This window comes from Meleagris gallopavo, chromosome 1 (genome assembly GCF_905368555.1).
Source record: "Meleagris gallopavo chromosome 1, MGAL_WU_HG_1.1, whole genome shotgun sequence".
NCBI classification, from domain to species: Eukaryota; Metazoa; Chordata; class Aves; order Galliformes; family Phasianidae; genus Meleagris; species Meleagris gallopavo.
The window spans coordinates 25363288-25384662 of record NC_139404.1 but is presented as its reverse complement, the minus strand read 5'-3'; the positions used below and the strand labels follow the sequence as shown (position 1 = coordinate 25384662).

The 21375-nt window shown below is 36.3% G+C and overlaps 1 protein-coding gene across 5 annotated transcripts in view; it reads left to right on the top strand.

Moving 5' to 3' along the window:
• Nucleotides 1-10261, top strand: part of MDFIC (MyoD family inhibitor domain containing) — a 50346-nt gene extending 40085 nt beyond the window's left edge. For 4 of the 5 annotated variants that reach the window (XM_010706768.4, XM_085219199.1, XM_085219188.1 and 1 more), the window contains exon 5: nt 6723-10261. In XM_010706768.4, coding sequence (XP_010705070.1) covers nt 6723-6970 — 248 coding nt within the window. In that variant the 3' untranslated portion in view covers nt 6971-10261. The remainder of the gene's footprint in view (nt 1-6722) is intronic. The other variant, XR_014881901.1, reaches the window with a different exon arrangement.
• The last annotated feature ends 11114 nt before the right edge of the window (nt 10262-21375 follow it).

The following is a 21375-nucleotide window of genomic DNA, read 5'->3' as shown; positions in this document are numbered from 1 at the left end:
GATGAAAGTTTCCATTTGTGTTGTAATGTAATTTAACCATTCAGGCAATATTTTAATTTTCTTGATCAAGAGAGACGATCATTTCATATTTTAAAATGCTAAAATACCACCTATCATAATGTGTAGCTTTCTTGTCCCCCATATAAATGTGGCTCTGTTATCCAGGGATAGCTATATTCCACGTGACACATCGGTTTGTTCTCTCTGGATTTCTTATTTTCATGTCACAGTTTTACTGGGTGTAGTGAATTTTCTAAAAGGGGATGTGTAGCAGAAGCTGCAAAGAATCTGCATACATTATAGCCACAGTGCTGCTCGTGCACACACGCAGCCACTCTAAGCTGACATCCCAGTGTGGGTAGCACATACCTCCTGCAAACCTGGACTGAGGGTACTTCTCCATGGCTCACTCCTGTTGGTAGGTGAGTGCTGTGCCGCTCTGGTCAGGGCTGTTATTCCTCGCAGTGGGTTTTCTGGGTGTGTGGGTTCTCCCAGCCTGTGCTGGCAGCAGGAAGCCCACCGTGCCTGCTGGGGCTTCTGTTCAGGGCGCTGCAGGGGCTTGGCCCGATCCCCCACTGAGGTCCTCTTTGATTGTGGTTTTGCCCTTTTTTGATTCTTGCTGTGAGACAGCGGAGTGCCTGGAGATTTGTTTTGAGTTGTCTGAACTCGGTGGATATAGTTAGTAAAAAGCTGACCAAGGTCACCATTCTGTAAGTGAGCTTATTTACCATTGCAGACAGGGAGACCTTTTATCGTGTGTGACCTGCCTGCTTGGAATGAAAGCATATTGGGTCAGTTTGTGAGAGGTTAGTGTCAAATGTTACAAAAGCAGCACAGATCAGCCTGCCTGTGCGTTTCTCTGTACTTTTTTCAGTTTAACTTCTGCAGATCTTATACAGTTTAGATGATCTCTTAAATCTCTTAAAATCTGTCTCCTAACTGGAACTGCACCTTTTAATAAAAATGAATATGAGAGGATAAAAAGGAAGTTGAAATAAAAGAAATGTAGTTGCAGTATTTGAAGTAAATTAGAACAACGTGTACACAAATATTTTAAGATAAATAATGTTGTATGTACTTGCACAAATGTTTGAAGGCATGCACTTAAAAAAACTAAAGTTGTTTTACTGTTAATATTGTTTCTTTTCCCTAACAGAACGTAACTTTGTCAGTGGGATAAGATACAATGTTGGGGTCTATGAGCTTTGAGTATCAGTGGATAAACATTTTTCACAGACTTACTGAATCATAGAATAATTGCATTGTTTGCATCAAGAGAAGTGTGACCAGCAGGTTGAGGGAGGTGATTTTGCCCTTCTACTCTGCTCTCATGAAACCCCACCTGGAGTACTGCATACAGTTCTGGGGCCCCTGACACAAGAAGGACATGGAGCTGTTCAAGTGGGTCCAGTGGCAGATCACAAAGAGGATCAGAGGGCTGGAGCACCTCCCCTATGAGGTCAGGCTGAGGGAGTTGGGGCTCTTCAGCTTGGAGGAAAGAAGGCTCTGGGGAGACCTTATAGCAGCCTCCCAGTACCTGAAGGAGGCCTACAGGAAAGCTGAGGAGAGCCTTATTGTAAGGGCAGGTAGTGACAAAATGAGGTGAAATGGCTTTAAATTGGAAGAGTGTAGATTTAGGCTAGATATTAGGAAGAAATTCTTTACTGTGAGGGTGGTGAGGCACTGGAACAGGTTGCCATTAGTGCTCTGAAGGCGTTCGAAACCAGGCTGGATGGGGCTTTGAGCAGCCTGGTCTAGAGAGAGGTGTCCCTGCCTATAACAGGGGGTTGGAACTAGATGATCTTAAAGTCCCTTCCAACCCAAACTATTCTATGATCATAGGAGATCATCCAGACCCACACCTTGCTAAAGCAGGTTCCCTACAGTGTGTTGCACAGGAAAGTGTCCAGGTGGGTTTTGAATATTTACAGAGAAGCAAATTCCACAGCCGCTCTGGGCAGCCTATTCCAGTGCTCTATCATCCTCACAGAAAGTAAGTTTTTCCTCACGTTCACATATAACTTCTTGTGTTCCAGTTTGTCACTGGGTACCACTGAAAAGAGCCCAACGCCCACCCTTCAGATATTTATAAACATTAGTTAGATCTCCCCTCAGCCTTCTCTTTTGGAGGATGAGCAGCCCCAGATCTCAGCCTCTCCAGGCTCCTCAGCATCTTCATGGTCCTTCAGTTGACTCCCTGTAAAAGTTCCCTGTCTTTTTTGAACTGGTGAGCCCAGACCTGAACAGTGTTCCAGATGTGGACTCACCAGGGCAGAGTAAAGGGGGAGGATCACCTCCCTTGAGCTGCTGGCCCTGTTTTTGGGGGTGTAATGCACCCCAGAATACCATTGGTCTTCTTGGCCACGAGGGCACACTGCTGGCTCAAGGTCAGATTTTAATATGCTAGTCTGGATATTATCTGAGATACGTGTATCCCGCTTAAGTATCTATTATTTGTAACATAAATGCTCTTGCGCTCCTGCACAAAGTAGCTGGAATTGCATCTGTGATCTAAGCAACGAAAGCTTGACTGAGTTTGTTAAGATTCTATTTGCCTTGGCATTGTTTAAAGTTCCCTAACAAATCTGTCACTTTTGGAGATGTACCAAAGAACTAAGGAAACAGCTTTACTTACATCTGTATATAAAAATGCCTCATGGAATGACTCTTTTAATTTGGGTCTTACTTCCATCCAATTCAAAATGAAAGGATAACTCTGAACGAACTTGCATATCTGAAAGTGGATCTGCTTTTTTTCTCTTTACTGTGGATTGGTCTAGTGAGAGATACTCTCTCAGCTGACAGACCAAGCCTAACATAATTTATGCCATTCAGCAGAGCCTTTGGAGCTTGAATGTTAGTCAACAAATTTGATATGGTGTTGTGATGAAATCATAGATGCATTTGATAAAAGAGCAAGGGCAGACATACCCTTTTTCTATTTTAATGTGCAAAATATACCTCTGTGCAGTGTTTAACACCCCATATCCATATTTTTGTGCAGCATTCATCTGTACTGCAGTACTTCAGTGTTAATTAGTGAAATTAGAGATAGAAGAATTGAAAAGCAAAGGAAATTTGAGATTGTTACAGTTTAGTTTGTAAGTCATGAGGAAAGTCTTATCTTCATTAATGGATTTATATAAGGAGCGATAGGCTAAGTTCTCTCTCTTTGAAAGTATTTAGATGAAAACTTAAATTTCAAAAAACTTATAAGTTAGTTGTTCAGCAGCTGTCCTGTATCATCAACAGCAGGGCACATGGAGTGTGGTCCTTGGTAAAATCGCACCCCTGATTCTTATTTGCATGACTATACCTAATGGAAAAAGAAGAATGGAAACAAGTCTGGTTCCTAAAAAGAAAAAAGAAAAAAGTTAACCTTTCAAAGTAACATAGATATTGCATCATGACTGATATTGCTTTATCATTTCTTGAGCAGAAAAGATTAAAATATGTTCAAAGTTTCTGGAAAATGTGTTACTAGTCCTTAAGAACATAAAATTTACTTTTTTACATTTTATTTCCCTACTATAATAAATGAAGTTTAATTCCAGTGTGAATGAAGTGTTCCACTTCTCACTCATCTGCAGAAGCTGTTAGGATTTTATGTAGTAAGGTCAAAGAATGGAAGTTAAGTACAGTCTTAATGTGTTAAAATAGTTGGTCATGGAACCAGGGAAGAATTACCAGATTGTGCAAGTACTGAAGTACATTTTAGTTGTCTCCAAGGTACTGATACACCTGTGATTATCTCTTTGGGAGTGAGTATGTTATAGTATCTTCTTCATGGCCATGTCTCTTTGGCTGCGGCACACCACTACAGCAACCAAAGAAAGCATTTTAAACCATGTGATTTCTTCTTACGAGCTGACAGTTTGGAGTATGAATAGGGGTACTGTAGAAGGATGTGTGAGTTTTGTGTAATATGTTAATATGTTAGGAAACCTTAAGGTCTCATATCACTGCTGCTACAAAAACCAGTCTGATATCTTTTCATCTTGCTAGTATTATATCAGTAGATGAGAAGCTAAGATGTAGTTTTCATACACAGAAGAAATTCTTCCGGTCATCTACCCAAAAAGAAAGGTGTTGCAGATGTATAGAGTTACGATTCTGAATTTAGCTGGCTAGTTAGGGCGAGGTAAGAGCATGCTTTGTCATGTGCTTAGTAATTGCTACATGATTAGCTATTAAAAGCCAACACCATGAAGAATATAAAAGCATGATTATTTCAATTTTGTCATTGAAATGTGGATCGAATTTTATTTTCACTGTACAAATGAAGACTGGGGAGATCAACAAAAGGTATCTTAACTTCATGTTAATAAATGCTTATGCACTTCAAGTAAAATTGTTAGGTAAAGATGAGTTTTACAGTCCTGGCACAGGGAAATCAAACAGTAGGAAAATACTCTTACAGTGTTTCAGTCAGTAAAGAAAAAATGGAAAGAAAGACTTAAAGAGATTGCATCATAGCACAAAGCATATTTGTGTCTGCTGCTATCTTGGAACTATCATCATTTAAATCAGCATGGTCTCTCCTTGTCAGTATTGACTTAGTGTGAAGATTTTTTTGTATTTCAGGGAAAATATATTTTGAGTCCAGAATGTGCTTTTGTTTTAACTTATGGATTGTCTCTCTTGTCAAGTAATAAATACCTGTGTTAGAATTTATGTAAAACTTCATTTCTCACCCTGCAATTCTATATAGCCCTATGTGAAGCAGACATAATGACATTATTTATTTGAGCATCCTATTTTCAATATGATACTAAGTTTCATTGAGGTATTCTATTTAAAAATATATTTGCAGTTGAAAATTTGTTATATTAGCTTCTTGCAGCTGTGTTTTAAACATGCAAAACAGTAGATATCTCAGTTCCTCAAATATGAAAGCTTCTTAGATACAACTCTTGGCTTATTTATCTTTCTTTTTCACATTAAAAGAAAATCTGAAAGGAGATTGTACCTGAACAAATTTAACACCATCTCCATGACAACCAGCTAATTAATTGCTATTGGTATGGCTTTGGTCCTCTTCAGTGAACTGATACTCCCCAGCTTTTTTTCACGTATCTTCTGGGTTTTCTGTGAAGGTCATTTATTTAGTGACAGCATATACTTAGAAAAAGCAGCCTTTCAATACAGGCAACAACTTTCTTTAAAAATAGATCTGTCTTACCTGTGTTTTCCTCCCAGTTTTACTTCTTGCACAGTAACATGAGTTTTGTGGCAGGGTTCTTTCTTCTTATTTTTCATTTCTTTTGATTGTTTATGTTCATTATGTATGTTGTGACTAGGACAATAGTGCAGTACAGGCATTCCCCATCTAAGTTTGGATACGACTGTAGTAATGAAGAGAAATTCGTCTACAGCATTCTGGTGGTAGTGTGGGCTAAGAGCTAAGGTAGTTAATTTCATTCTTGGGAAAGATTTTCTAAATTATGTTGAACTTTGAACTGCATTTCTGTATTTGTGTATGCTAGTGTAAAGATAATAAGATAATAACATGATCATTTTTGATGCTATAAATGTTTTGGAGTCTTGGTATTACTGTTGGAATCAACTGCGAGCTTTCCATTATGGTAACAGCCTCTAATCTATGAATTTTTAAGAAGATTCTGTACTTGGTCAGAATAAATGTCCATGCAGCTCAATATCCTGTCTTTGCTAATGGTTTCTTGTAGCAGATACTTGTGATGAACTTTGGGGACAGGAAAAGAACGAGTGGTGAAGGATATTTTTCCCAGAACACCTTCCCAGTGTTCAGTTGTTTGTGACTAAAGGAGTTAAAAGCTTGCAAGCTGTAAAATGAAGAATGAAAATTCAGTCTAGAAAAAAGCAATATTTTTAACGCTGAAAATTTTGTGTATTTTTAAGTTCCAGTTTTCTGTCTGGACTGGTTGTTCACTGCATCTTACAATCTTCATAGATAGTACATTTGTTATGGGAGGATATTTTATGCTTACTGTTGGTTGAATGGTCTCACTTGAAGTGTTGTGGGCAACAGCTCAATATTCAGGTGGACACCAGTGATGAGTGGTGCACCTCAAGGAACAGTGTTGGGACCGGCACTGTTGAACATATTTGTTGGTGACATGAACAGTGGGGATTGAGTGTGCCCTCCGCAAGTTTGTGAATCACACCAAGCTGTGTGGTTCTGTCAACACAGCGGAGGGTAGGGGTACCATCCGTAGGGACTTTGACAGACTCAAGAGGTGGGCCCGTGTGAACAGCATGCCATTTGACAAGGCAAAGTACAAGGTTCTGCAGCTGGGTTTGTGTTGGTCATGTCTAATTGATGTATGAATTGTTTAAAGCTGTTCTATAAATTTATTTGGTGGGTGCCAGATTTTTTGCTGACAGTTTGGAATACTTCTGCAGTTATCTCAGGTAACTTACTAATACCTGTGGGAGATGCATTTTGATGTTCAGTTATTGTTATGAACTCTCTTGAAACAAAGTAAAATATTAAAAGGATTGACTAGAGACTTGCATAGGAAAAGGAAACTTCCACCAGAACTGGTAGTAAATTGGAGATGTAAGACTGCTTAAGTGACCTTGAAGATAGGGAACATGTTCTTTATGATACTAGATTATGTCTATTCTGAATCATTGTCTTTCAGCTGCTTATCTGACATTGTGCATTAAGAATGACATATTAATGTTTTTTTGTTTTTTCTTTTCTCTTTAATATGTGACGTTCTACTGAATATGTGAAGATTGCTGTGTTCACTGTATCCTGGCTTGCTTGTTCTGTGAATTTCTCACCCTCTGTAACATTGTTCTGGGACAAGCATCCTGTGGCATCTGCACATCGGAGGCCTGCTGCTGTTGCTGTGGGGATGAGATGGGGGATGACTGTAACTGCCCGTGTGATATGGACTGTGGCATAATGGACGCATGTTGTGAATCTTCAGATTGCTTGGAGATCTGCATGGAATGCTGTGGGATCTGCTTCCCATCCTGAAATATTTTCTTTTCCTAGTTTTTTCTCTTAAAAACTGGAGACAGCTTTTCTTTAAATACATTTGAAGAGAGACAAGGTAAGATTTTCACACAACCAACTGGTATTGCACTGCTCATTCCTGATATATATTTTTTAAGCAATCCTCAAGTCTGTATTCTAACACAAATTGTATAGTTTTGTATGTGAATCTCAAGCTACATTCCAGCTTTCTTTTGGCTTTGCAAATGGAAGATTTTATTGAAACTGAACTATAGGCCTGCTGCTGCAAGTGATATATGAGGGCAAAGTTGCCATTTGAATTTAGTGACAGGTTTTGGCCAGAGAAGAGACTACAGAGCAAAGCCTTAAGTACTTGTCTTTACCTACTTTAATATTTAAATGCTCAAGTGGCTCCATACATAACATTCCTTTACAGGAGTTTTTAAGTTCTTTTTTCAGTCTGTTTAGGGGTTGAAAACAACCTATAATTTTAATCTAAGTTGAATTCTTAGCACCAGTAATCTACTGTTGATTTTGCTACCGACATCACATTGACAGTGTTTCTTTTGTTTTGAATATCTCATTGGTTTGAGTGAGATTCTTCATATTTCCATTGTTGGTAATACATGAAGATTTGGCAAACTAAAGTAAATGTAGGTTTTGCCGTCTTTTAGAATACCAGGATTTTGTTGCTATCAGTCAAGACAGAAAAGAGAACTTATCTTTTACTTCAGTACTAATATTACTTGAAATGCTTCTTTTTAGAAAGAGACTTTGGCAATTTATGTAGACATTAAATATATCCTTACACTAACAAACTAATAGACTAATAAATCTTTAAAATTTGGCTATAAAAAGGAAATTATCAAAAGTTTACTCAAGAGTCAAAACATAAATGATCCTGTCAGTTTTTGTTGTTTCACAGATAGTTTTGCATAATTTAATATTTATTTCTTCACTGTGTGGGAAATACCCATAGAGGATAGCACCATTGAAACACAATATAAAGACTAAATTAATACTGAATCAGTCAAGGAATTCTGTTGTCATAGGCAAAAAGCAAATACAGTATTCTTATACATGCTTTAAGTGTTACTTAAAAAGAAGCTGTGTAGAAAATTTATACTTTGGAAATGTGTATTCTTTTCAAAAAGAATAACATGATCTGAAATGTTTGATAAGTTGGGATTTGGTTGGCAATTTTTTATCTATTACACCATTAAGGTTTTCTAGTTAATATCTGTTTTTGTCATTGAAACTGTGAAATGAATTTGGTCCAACATATAAAGAGGTTTACGACATTCCCAGATTTAGGGAATAATGGTACCCATTTTCTTTCCCATTTGCTAGTTTCTCTCCTCTACATCTGTAAACTATTAACTTTTCTGCACAAACCACCTGTACATCTTGATTTCACATAGTGTAACTTTCCTATCTACACTCCAGATTTCCCATTTGTAGATTATTGTATGTAGTAAACTTGTTAAAAGGTCATCAGTAGCCAATACCTTACTTCTGTTAAGTGAATTGACCATTAATGTCTCTTTCCACTGTAGTGAATTCAGTTTATGTAAATGTGACAAACTAAATATTGCAGGAATGTGAAGCTAAGTCAACAAATTGTCTAATATTAACCCAAGCTTCTCCCTGTGAACACTGACTAGTAGTGCTTACTACTGCAAGTTATCACTGAAGGTAAAATAGCCAAATCCTCAACTACAACAGGAAGCTAGGAGGTGCCTTAACATCTGCAGTGTTGTGGTATATTCTGGTGCAATGCAGTTTTACTCAGAAGGTGTCTTTTCTGTTTCTTGATTCATATTTTTTGGTTTTGTTTTATTTCCCCCTATATATTGGGCCAGATTCAGATCAGTGTTGCATTAACTAAGTACGTTTCCATTAATGTCAGAATTTTCCATTGGTGTAGCTCCAGTTAGGGAGCACAAAGGTATTATGGTAATAGGCAGGCTAATAAGCAATCATATAGTTAAATTGATAAATTCCCCGAGCTCAGAATCAGGCCCATGGGGCTCAATTATGACTCCTAAAAGTCTGAACCACATTGGGAAGGGGGAAGAGGTGCATTGGTTGAGTGGCAGTGCCTGGAGGCATTTTGCCTTTGTAAGGCATAATGCCTCTGGGGAAATTGGGGGCATCACGGTGAGCACTGGGACTTGATGCACCTTGGAAAAACTGTAGACAGTGCTTCACCCATCGGAGGCCTGTGGTTGACACAGTGGTGATGGGGACATGTTCTCTGGGGCTAGGTAGCAACACTAGCTGTCCTTCCTTGTGTCCTCATCACAGAGGGGTAAGTTATGACTGTTTCTTGTCTGTTTGTGCTTCTGGAGGTGGGAAAAAGGACTACCTGTCTCCTGTCCTGCTGGGATGTCTCTGCCTGAGCAGTTCCTGCTTCGTGTTTGGAAAACTGCACATTTGCATTTGAAGCTTTCAGTGAATACTGGATGTTAGTGAAAATTACTTTTACCACAGGTTAAGATAGTATGAAAATGTAAATGTCAATCCAGGGAGTCTTTTTTCTATGTAAAAATTCATACAGTTTACATAAGCCTTGTTTCTACTTACAGGAACTCACATATTTTTTTCCTTAACTGAAATTATGAGATCCTAAGAAATGTATTTACTATTAAGAATGTATTTCCTGTTAAAATACAAATTCTAAATACGAGAGCTCTATTTATACGTACATGCATTTGTACAAACACTCCTACACATGTGTACACATACACACATATACAGATACATTACTTTTTTCCCACTTCCTTTGTGAAATACCAAGAACTGAAAATGCTGTGTTTGTTTACCCTTGCAGTGGTTAGAACTATCAAAGTATTGCAGACAACTTAAAAAATAAAACGTGGGATTTGTTTGTCATTTAAATGTAATCTGCTACTATTTGTCATAGAGATATTAGCACTTTTGTAAAATGTATCTTCGTAGCAGAGAATATTAGTGTGTAGTTTAAGGACTTTCTTTCTGTATTTATATTATTAAATTCTGTTTTGTAATTTTTCACTCCATAGGCAATCTTATAAGCACCTTGTGTAATTAAAATAAGCAGAATTAGAAGGAGACAAATGTGAAAATATAGTATAAGTAAAATTAAAACATCAGAACTTAACTGTGTGTTTTATAACAGTTCTTGTGAACCTGTACAGTGTTTCAGTATATAGCTCTGCGAACTGGCGCATTTGAAAAAATGGTAACTTGCTTTTTGTATTTTATATTAACTGGATGTGCTATTCTCAAACACTATTTTGAAATAAAGATCTTTATTTTGAAACTTTGGGATATCGTATTCTACTGAGTTTTTATTATGAATAATAATTCAGTGTCTTATTTGTGCTTTTTCTGTTACAGCGTTTATTGAAGGCTTTGGCCTTCGGCTGCTTTGCACAAAGAGGTTGAGCCAGTGTAGGTGAGCAGAATTACAGGTAGATCTGTAACAGCTCAGGTGCTCCTAGCACGACACTCCATCGTACAGAACAGCAGTGGAACAGTTTATCATTAAGGGGCCAAATTCATGCCTTAGTGTAATTAATAAATGGAATTCCAGTCATTAATAAAATTGATCAAAATAAGAATTATTTAAATACAGCTGCTGCAACAGTATTTGGTTTTCTAAAATCAAGCTGAGTATTTGGTTGGTTCATAATAGTGCTGTAAATAGATAATGATGAAATGGCCTCTGTGGGCTATGAAACTGAAGGTTTATATACAATACCACTACTTTAAATTGAGGAAAATTTTTAAAATCAGTTTGTTTAAGACCATTTCATGTGTGATTTAAGCAGTTATTTCTTCATGTGTCTCAAGCAGATGAGAACAGGTTTATGCTACTTTAGAACTGCAGAAACAGTACTAATTTGCGCTAATTTTCATACATCTGTTTTAAAGTTATTGAATATTCTACTGAGTCAGTGTGCGCGTGGGTTTTCAGAATGTCTAAAATAAAAATACACCTTTTTGAGATGTTTTCACAAGTAGCACGAGACAGAAATTCTGTGTACCATAAGTTCTTGGTACTGAGACTATGCTGGAAACTTCTCATAGTAAATAATTGGACAAATAGCTTCACTTGAGACTTGCTGCAGTGTTCTAGGCAGTATCTATATCACCTAATATTCCCCTCAGCTCCTCCCACAAAAAAAAAAAAAAGGCTCTTATGAAAAAGGATCGTGATCAGCAGCATAAGGGAGCTTTTGGATTGAATGATTCTATTTCAGCTACAGTACTCATGCATGTTGAGTATGGTGAATCCTTTGGTGTAGTCTCTGGATGAAAAGCTTTTATCCATGCTGTTTTTTTAATCTTAATGGTTGCAATAAATGATGTATATTCTTCGAGAACATTGCCATTTATATTGCTTTATTTCTGCAGAAAAGCTTTTATCAGCAGCCTAGTAAACTTGTGCAAGAAACATAGGTATCTGAAGTCTTACTCTTAGACCCAGAATTAAATCAAAGATTTGAGAAATATGTCTGTTATCTTCTCTCTGTCTCTTATTCTATGTGTATATGTGTACACCACATGTTGAAGGACTTAATGTTGATAGTGACAGCAAAAGCTTTAGGCATTAGTCTTACAGTATTATTTTTAATCTTCTAAACCTTCTGCCAGTTGTTTTCACTTACAAAGAGAGCAATTCAACTTTACCTCAATCTTTAGAATCAGTATATTGAAAAAAGATAAATAAAAATTATACCCTGCACCCACTTCCGCGATGAACTTTTTTGCTGTACTCAGTAAACTCAAATGTGGAGTTGATTGCTGCTACAAAATTCAACCTTCTCATAAGCACACGCTTATGCTATTTACCAATGATTTGATGCTAGTGACATAAAAGGATGGCCTTCCTCTCCTTCACAAACCTCTGATGTGATGTGATTTCTACTGTAGATGGAATATGAGAATTTTCTATTAATTACCATTCTGCAAAACAGCAGGTGTTCAGTTTGATGAGGTAGTCTTAAGCTCTGTATAGGTTTTAGCATATCAGCTCATCTCTCGTGAAAATAATTTAATAAAACACTAGATACAATCCAGGTTGCCTCTTTTATGTATATATATTATAGCAATTGTTGTTCATTACCATTCAGTACTCATAAAAATGTGATGTTAGATGAAAGATTGTATAGTACCTTTTTATACCTTTAATAGTATCTTAACTAATTTTCATTGATATGCATATGCTGTTTTAAATGACAAAATACTCCACTGTAATTGAAGCTCTTTATATCATCTCAGTGGTATGTAATTGGTGCCCAAGCACTGTACAATTCCTCTTCAATCAGTGGCATAGGCTTCTGCAATTTTTCTCATCTCCAAGTTGTTGCAAGAGTGACCACACAGCGAATATGCTGTACTCCAGTTTGTATGCCTCTCACATTACCATCTTTTTTTTCACAGTAACTATTTCTTTAACTTAATCACACTGTGATTTTTGCTGTTGCGTATTTACTTACTTTTTTAAGTACCTTTGTTACTCAAAGAAGAGCAGACAAAGGACTTCTATGTGATAGTAGGAAGATATTACATTGTAAGTTACTTCTTTCTTTTTTCTGTGTTCACTGCCATGTGCAACTCCTAATCAAAGACTTGTGAAACTGGTATGTTTGGAAATTTAGAATATATCTAATTTACTGTAGTTCATTTGTTTTACGTTTGACTATGCAAACTTCAAACAGACTTGAATTCTGCCTTGCTCACCGAAATAAGGAACTGAAAGTTCTGTTAGTTGAGATTTTCTCTCCAGTCTTGCAATCCAACAGTCTTCAAAATAGTTCTCCCCACAAGAATAAGACCAATACATTATTTTAAAATTAATAGATTTTGCAGTGTCATACAGGCTTTTAGATTCTGTGCTACTTTCAGTTACTAAAGACTAATAAGAACATGCTTGGAAAAAGAAATGTACTAAGCACCATGGGTTTGCTTTCCTCCCTAGGAAATCTAGCTCCATTTGTCTGTTTCTTCTGTGATGAGAAGACACCTTGATTACATATTTAATGTAGACTAACAGCGATGGTTTAGAATCCATGATAACTTCAAGGTCATTATGAGTAGTGTGTGAAGGATAGAGCGAAACACTGCACAAGTATTTCGCTACTGTTGACAACTGCTGTCTGTGCATCAGTAATCTGCTTTGCAGCTACCATGCTTTTATAAGGTTAAGTATAAAAAAAATTAAGGTATCCATGACTGAAATTTTATATTCTGTCTTGTTTCTTCAGAAAAAATAATTAAACTTATTTACACAGTTCCATTTTAGTAAACTATTAGCACCAGCTTAACTGTAACACATATTCTGGTGAAAGTACATTAAACAGCAATCCAAATGCAATTTAGCTGCTGAAGGCATTATTTTCTATCTAATTATTCATAAATTAATGAATAAAATTAAATTCCAATCACTGAAAAAAAATGAAGCAATGGTGGGAATCAGAACTACAGATTAGTTAAAGCTATGCAATGCATAACAGAATTAAAGCTTTCTTTTATTCAAATTCAATGCTTAAAAAAGAACAAATCCATCATCTTGAAATTTGACTTGTAGCTTGACATTAAAAATAATATGAGTAGAATTTTCAGTGGGGTAAGCACAAAACTAGTTCAAGTAGTGTCACTCTCAATTAATGTACTCAGGTGGTGTGCCCATTAAAATTCCCACTTGTGGGTTCAGCTTTCTATGCAAATGGGGTCATTACCTGGAGAATTTAATTGGGTATGACACTGGGAGTAGGAATTTTCCTTTCAAAATAAACCTACTTGCACACATTTTCACTAGAAATTTGATTGTTACATATACTTCATATTGTTTGGCTCTATAAATATTTACCAAAATTGAGAATGTCTTCACTTATTTATTTTTTTACAGGGGATTCATAATGTATCAAAATGATTTTTAAATCATTCCGTGTATTGCATATGCAAGTCTTGTTACAAAGACCTCTGGTGAAAATGTGTTTTGGGTGTTAAATTGATATTTTTGCATGTTTCACATCCTTTTAAAGCTCACATTAATTTTTATAGCATCTGAAACTAGAACTGTAGTATTTTTGTAGTATACGTATGTGTTACTGAAAACAGATTATATAATATTGAAGTTGTATCTCTCATTATTTTGAACGGACAAAATTATATTGTGTTTCTAAGTAATACCATCTTCTAATTTTTGCTGCAAATTACTTTGCAGAATCACTTTTGTAAAGAAGGCTAATACTGCAAGACATTAATTCCAAAATGCACACATAAATATTGAGGAAATGCAAACGTATATGGCTGGAAGGAACTTCTAGAGAACTTGTACTTCTGCAGTGTAAGCTGAAAGAGTGTCTATGAATGTGTTCCTGATTACCTCCAGTGAAGGGAGTAGAGACGGTAGGCACTAGCGCTACAGTAGCCGTTAGAGAAATAAAGCTTCTTTCTAAGATCCCATTTAATCTTATTTCTCTAATGCTGACGTATCCATGTTCTATTCCCAATGGATGTGTAGAACAATCACCATTCTCTTGTCATAACCTTTCCTGTATTAACCTTTCGTATAATTGTGTACTTCTGCCTAATTTACCTAGTCCAAAGAAATCCACTCTAACTTCTTCAACCTTTCTTCTTAAGTGCAACATTTCAGTACAACATTCATTTCGAGCATTCTATACTGTATGATTTTTGTTTCTTGTTTCAAAATACCACAAGACTGAGAAAACAACTTGTACAGGGACTTTTCTGGAAATAAGAAGCTTAGATGTTGCACACAGAGTTGAGGTAAGAAATACGTTTGTGTCAATAACATTTATAGATTTCTGGGCAAGAAAATTGATGGTACTTCAATTCCACCTTCTCTAAAGGAAACAGTTGAAAGAATCAACATTGTGCAATATGGAAAAGATTTTATTGGGATTTGTAGAAAACTTTTTAAAATTTCCAGGATGTTTATTTGGATTGCTGTCTTAACAAATGAGAAGAGAAACTGACTTTAGCACATCATTAAAGCTTATCCTCATTTGTTGATGCTGTTTTCACCATCTCAGCTTTCAGTGTCTTTTTCCTAACCAACATCCTCCATGTTTTCACTGAAACCCCTGTCCAGTTCTATTGATTCTCATTGCTTCTTTGATGAATAATGCATACTAACCTAAGCAGAAAAAAAAAACAAAAAAAAAAACCAACCCCTTATACTGAAGAATGTTGTTTTCTTTATTAAATTAGTGGAGATTACCATAATACTCTTCATATTCAAAAATGGGAATTTGGAGAAATCTGATTTAATTCCTTGGGAAAATCACTGGTAACTTTTTTTCTGGAAATAATGAAAAATTATAGGAAAGGTACTAATACATGTCAACATAGTTTTATGGGAAATAGGTCTTGACTGTTATTAACAAATGTGATTAACAGTTTGGCAGATAAAATAATCATATTACTGTGATATACTTGAGTTCTTATGACATCTGACTTAGGATTCATATGACATCCCGATTTGCAAGATTATGCTGTAATACATACATATGCTATAGACTGAAAATGAGTTAGCTGCTAGGTCTCAAGAAGTAGATGTCAGATGAAATAATTGTTAAACCGGTGATTTTAGAGAGGTTCTGCAAAGATTGGTACTGTGCCTGGCGCTATTCAACATTTTCATCAATGATCTGGAAAATTTTCCAGCAAAATTTGTGGACGAATCAATACTTGGTGGAATAGTAAATTAAATACGAACTGTGTTATAAGATGCTCATTTACAGCAGTTTGGATCTCATAGGTGGGATGTATTCTGAGAATTTTTTTTCCACACTAAGAAAGATAAAAGAAATATTTTCTATTTTCTTCAAAGAAAGAAGATATTGAAACACTTTGAATGAACACTGGTTTTCAGTTGAAATGGTTTGGCCTTTCTTGATGACCTTTACACTTTTAAATGGGCAGTGCAGTGAGAGCAGGGAAGTGTTTCTGTTCAGGAACCCAGTTTCTTTTTGTGTTTTGAAAAATATCAATAGTCTGAAATAGACCCACAGAAATGATTTAGTGTCATGGAATTGCTTTATAAGGAGAGAGCTACAGAGCTTAATCTAGTCAGTATGAAACAGAAGACTGAGATGGGATATCATTATACTGTAGCAGCAGTATAATTGTCTTCACAGGCAAAAATTACTTTGTTCTGAAGTTTTTTTTTATTTTTTTATTCTGTCAGGTACAGAATGCACTGAAATCAAAAGGCAAAGAAATATTGTTCTTCAATTTCTTATCTGATTATATCTGTGAATATATAATGGGTAGAACAAACTATTAAGGCAGCATTTGATTACATGCCTCTTGATAATCTTAGCTCAAACCTGAATGCTTTTCTGGAAGATACCCTGGAAAGCCTGTCTGTATGTATGCATAGATGTTTATGTACATACATATGACTTACAGAGAAAATGTAATTTATTTATATATGTATATACAAGGGCACATGCACACAGACACACACGCCTCTTATGTTATTCTGTTGGCCCAAGACATCAGAAGCAGATGTTGGTGGCACAGCAGTAGAAGCTGAACCTTCCCCTCAATGTTCTGTTACATTTTAATGCTGTGTGACAGATGGCAGCAGAGGGGCACTGACAAAATGGCGTCTGACATGGAAGTGCATATGAAGCAAAGGTGTGTTGTTGAATTCCTCTGTGCAGAAAAAGTGGCACTCATTGATGTTTATTGATGCTTGCTGAACTCTATGGAGAGAAAACAGTGGATGTGAGCACAGTGAAGAGGTGGGTGGTGCAGTTTGGCAGTGGAGACATGAAAGACAAGCCTTATTCCAGACAGCTGTGCACAGCTGTCACATTTCAAAACAAAGAGTATCTCCATAAGCAAATTGGCTAATAGTAGTGACTATGTTGGAAAAACAATGTTTGTTGCTGAGGGATTCCCTCTATCAAATATTGTTATTTTGTTCTTTGTATCTGTTGCAGTTTCCACAGAAACAAATAGGAAGCATTACTTTTGGAGTGACCTACATTTGTAATCAGTGAGTGTTGAACTGGCTGGAATTTAATTTCCAATCATACTGGAGAGGTTAGATGATGGGCAGACCTTATAGCTCTCTATAACTGCTTGAAAGGAGATTGTAGTGAGGTGGGTTTTAGCCTCTTCTCCCAGGTAACAGTGATAGGATGGGAGGAAATGGCTTCAAATTGCACCAATGGAGGTTCAGGTCCGATATAAGAAAGGATATAAGAAAATACAAGGATAGCGGAAAGAGTGGTTGGGCACTGAAAAAGGAGGTGGTGCACTGTTCCTGGAAGTGTTGAAGAAATGTGTAGATACGGCTGTAAGGGACATGGTTTAGTGGGCAATATTGGTGGTAGGTGGATGGTTTGACTAGGTGATCTTGGAGGTCTTTTCCAACCTTAACGATTCCATGATTCTGTGATTATATGTGGTACTGACATATTGTCTAGCGGTGCTAATACACTATTTTAAGCATTTGAATGGCTAGAGAATTACTTTCATCAAACAGTAGAAAGAATAGAAAGAAATGTTATTTCATAAGATTATCATTGGCGTATTGCCTCTTTATATTCTAGATCTATAATAAAAGCACCAGAATTCCAGTCTACTTATCACACCTTTATTCAGAGATAAAATCTAATCAGGAAGTTATGTTTATTGTCCCATGCTGTGCAAGTATGACAAAGCAGGGACAGGTACTTTGGGTCTCCAACACAAGTTGCTCCTTGACTATCCTTCCAGAGCAGTTTCAGCAATATCCCTATGGGTTGTTTATTTGCCTTTTCCTTCTTTACTTCTTTTCACTTTACTGGTGAGGGCATGACAAGTACCAGCAGGTCTCTAATCTACAGAATGGGTTTGGTTTTTTTTTTTTGCTAGAGTGGATTCTCCTTAACAGAAAGGTGTATGTCCTCCACAGTAGTGGTCTGGGAGAACATAGCAGTCACAGATGTTTTCAATACCAACATTCAAATACAGTGAATGAAGGTTATAGTTCTGGACTAATAATTCAAATAAAGATTAATTTCTATTGGGGAAAAAAAAAAAAAAAAAAAGTAAGACATTAAATGTTAATTTCAAGGGCAAAGCTAAACTGAAGTCCCAAATAAAATACTTTAGATTAGATGAATTACCTGTAAAACAAACATCATAGATAAAAAGTGAATTTACTTAGTATAAAAAAAGTTAATAAAATGGGCTGTAAAGCAAGATGAGCAGCATTGTTAAGATAAATAGTCCACTCTCACTGAAATAAAGAATGAAAGTTCATCTATGATATAGAAGTTCATGGAAAATTTGCAAGACAAAATGCAATCCACTGTCCACTGGGATTGATGTGTTGTGAGCTGTCAATAGGCTGATCATAACCATTACAGATCTGCTCTGAAATGTTAAAATAGCAAAAATACTGAGCTAGAAGGTCTGACTCCCCTGGGCTGATGAAAAAAAGAATTGGGTGCTGGCTTTTTTTTTTTTTTTTTTTTTTTTTTTTTGGTGTGTGTTAACATGGCACCTTGCAATGCAGAAAATTACAGAGCAGGTGGAAGGTCAGGAGTGTGTAGAGACTTTGAGCATGTTTCACTTCCCTGCTCCTTAGTTAGAGGTTAATGCAACACTGTGCTGAGTTGATTCAGCAAGATTTTTCTATTCTCCTACTCCAGGAGAAATGTAACTCACAAACTATACCTTATTTGTTTGCTTTTTTGTTTACTTTCGTCGTGCTGCTTCTTCACTTATATGTTGCTCCTGAGTTACTCAAATAATAAATGGAATATTGATCCCTATGGAAATGATTAGTTTGTTGCACTATTAGATTGTTACACTATATTTTGAGGGTTATGGAAATTTTCCTGAATAGAAAAATCATTTTCCTGCTATTCTTAGTGTGAAAGTGTCCTGATACTCCATTGTGATATATACATTTGCTTTTTTTTTTTTTCCATTTCCTTACTCCTTAGTAATATAATTTAAGCATGTTGGTCCCAGGTAAACCAAATGAAAAATGGGAGCAATTAAAAAACATAACAAAGAAAACTGCATAGAGAACAATGAGGCATATTATTACCCCACTGATGAGGAACTTGCAGAATTTGCTCAGCTCTTCTAGAGCTGTTAGACCACACAAGGATTCTAAAAATGTGTAATTGTGCAAAAAAACTGCTGCCGAAACTCACATTGTATTAAACATAAGGGAATTAAGCTGACAGATGCGAATCATACAACTGGAAAGAAGCAAGTTTTCTTTAATTCTACTACTCACGGAACAAACTGTTTTCTGTTACTTAAGCCCAATCCCCATGAATGTGAATAGTTTAAGTTGCTTTCAAAATAAATCCTAATTCTTTGACTCCTGTTCTGCAACACTTGCTTGATGGTATTCCCCACTAACCAAGCTTTTTTTCCCACCAAATAGTTTTTTAAATCCATTGTTCCAGGACAGCCTTCAGGTAGCAAACTAGAAAGAGCTGAGAAGGTAACTTGATAAAAGGCTAAGAGAAAAACTTCTGTAGGTTTCAAAAAGAAACCGTATTTCTATTAGGACATGTTTTTATTTATTTTCTTTTTTACTAATACCAGTTTTTGACTCCAGGCTAAATTTTAAAAGTTAGTCCCATATATAGTACTGAAGCAACTTATTGCAACAAAAAATTCTAATGAAAAAATAAATAATGTACTGCATAATTGTGTACCCGGTTAGCATTAATAAAGCATTATGTGTGCAATTTTTAGAACTAAAAGTAGCGCTGCGGTTGTCACGTATTACTGTACACATAGTTTGATTGTCGCAGAGTAGACATCTGCCAGAAACATTTCAGTTTAGCATGATGAGCATACCGTAACCCTGTCAAAAATCACATAACAATGCTGAAGTATTGCTTTGAATATGGGTTGAAAAACAGAAATAAGCGTATTGAAGATGGTTTTCAAATTCTCTCCAAATCTAGTCATTACTGGTGCACTGGCCAGGCGTGCAGGAATGCTGCTGCTCCATGGGGGATTCCCGGGAAGTGAACATTACTTAGTTAATCAGGGTAGTGAAAGAAAAGGCACTGTTATAGACGGTAGGTGCTCCAAGTGGGCTCTCAGCCCCGCAGCGAGGATGTGAGCACACTAAGGGCATGCAATTTACACAACAGTGTAAAGATTTTTGAAGTATCATTGTTGAAGACTTCTATTAAAAGTAAAATGGTGGGGGTACAATTTGTTTGTGATGTCTTCTGTGGTGATGTTATTCCAGATGCCTAATTATATATGGAACGCTGTGAGCGGTGCTGCTTGGCTTAATATACTTGAATCCTTTTTTTTTCTGAGTTATTTGGGCCCAGTTCTGAACTCAGATAAACAGTAGAAGGCACAGTCTGGGAAAGCAAATGCTGTCCGGAGGCTTAAAGGCAACTCTCTAGGATCCTGACATTTCAAGAAATAGTGTATCAAGAACAGTAAGTACTCTTACATCTTTGAAAAAAGACTCTTCAGTGTGGTATGTGGCTTAAATAAATGTAGGCTATCTCACTTTTTCCTCAGGTTACATCTTTTTGTATTTTCAGAGGCCAAAGGAGTTCCTGCATATTTCAAACAGAAGATAATACATGATCCTGGGATGTAACTCAAACACCACATTTGTATACTTAATAAATCTTTTACTTATGAAGGGGAATTACAAATGTCCAACCACATCTTCACAGGCCCACTGTCTGCCCATCTCTATGAGTATTTTTATAGTCTTCAGGTAAACACTAGAATCAAAGGTAGGTTTTCAATGTGTACTCTTATTTAATAGAATTTTAAACTGTAAGCATCCAAACTGCTTGCTCATATGTAGGTACAATTACTGTAAACGATTGTGTCCTGATATTAAATGCTGGATAATAAACATGCATTGTTTGTTCTATTATAATTTTCTATACTTAAGGAATTTAAAAAACTCTGTAAGTCCAACAGCAGAGTGGCTGTGCTTTATGCCACATGAACCTTTGCTTATTTGAGTAAAAAGCTTGAACTATTGAAATCAATACTGAACAGAGGAACCTGCATATCTCTCTTCCTTTCTCTTCTCAGAAAGGGAATCTGAGAAGTGATAGCTTGCAAATCCAGAAAATATGTTCCAAGACAGGCAAATGGAGAATTTCCCAAGTCAGACTTGGACAAAGTTCCTTAAGAGAACTTTGGTGAGATAGCTGGAAAAGGCCCCATTCTGTAAAATTTCCTTTCAACATCCATCTACAATCACTAAATTTATTTCTATAAAATGTATCACTATTTGATAGCAAATGTTAACATTTAAACACAGAGCTGGGTTTCTATAGATGTGTATTGTAACTCTAAATAACTGTTCTTACTTGGATTTGTCACAGAGTTCTCCTCCTGTCCTCAACCTCCTCATTTCACCTGGCTGTTATGTGTAAAGCCTTGCT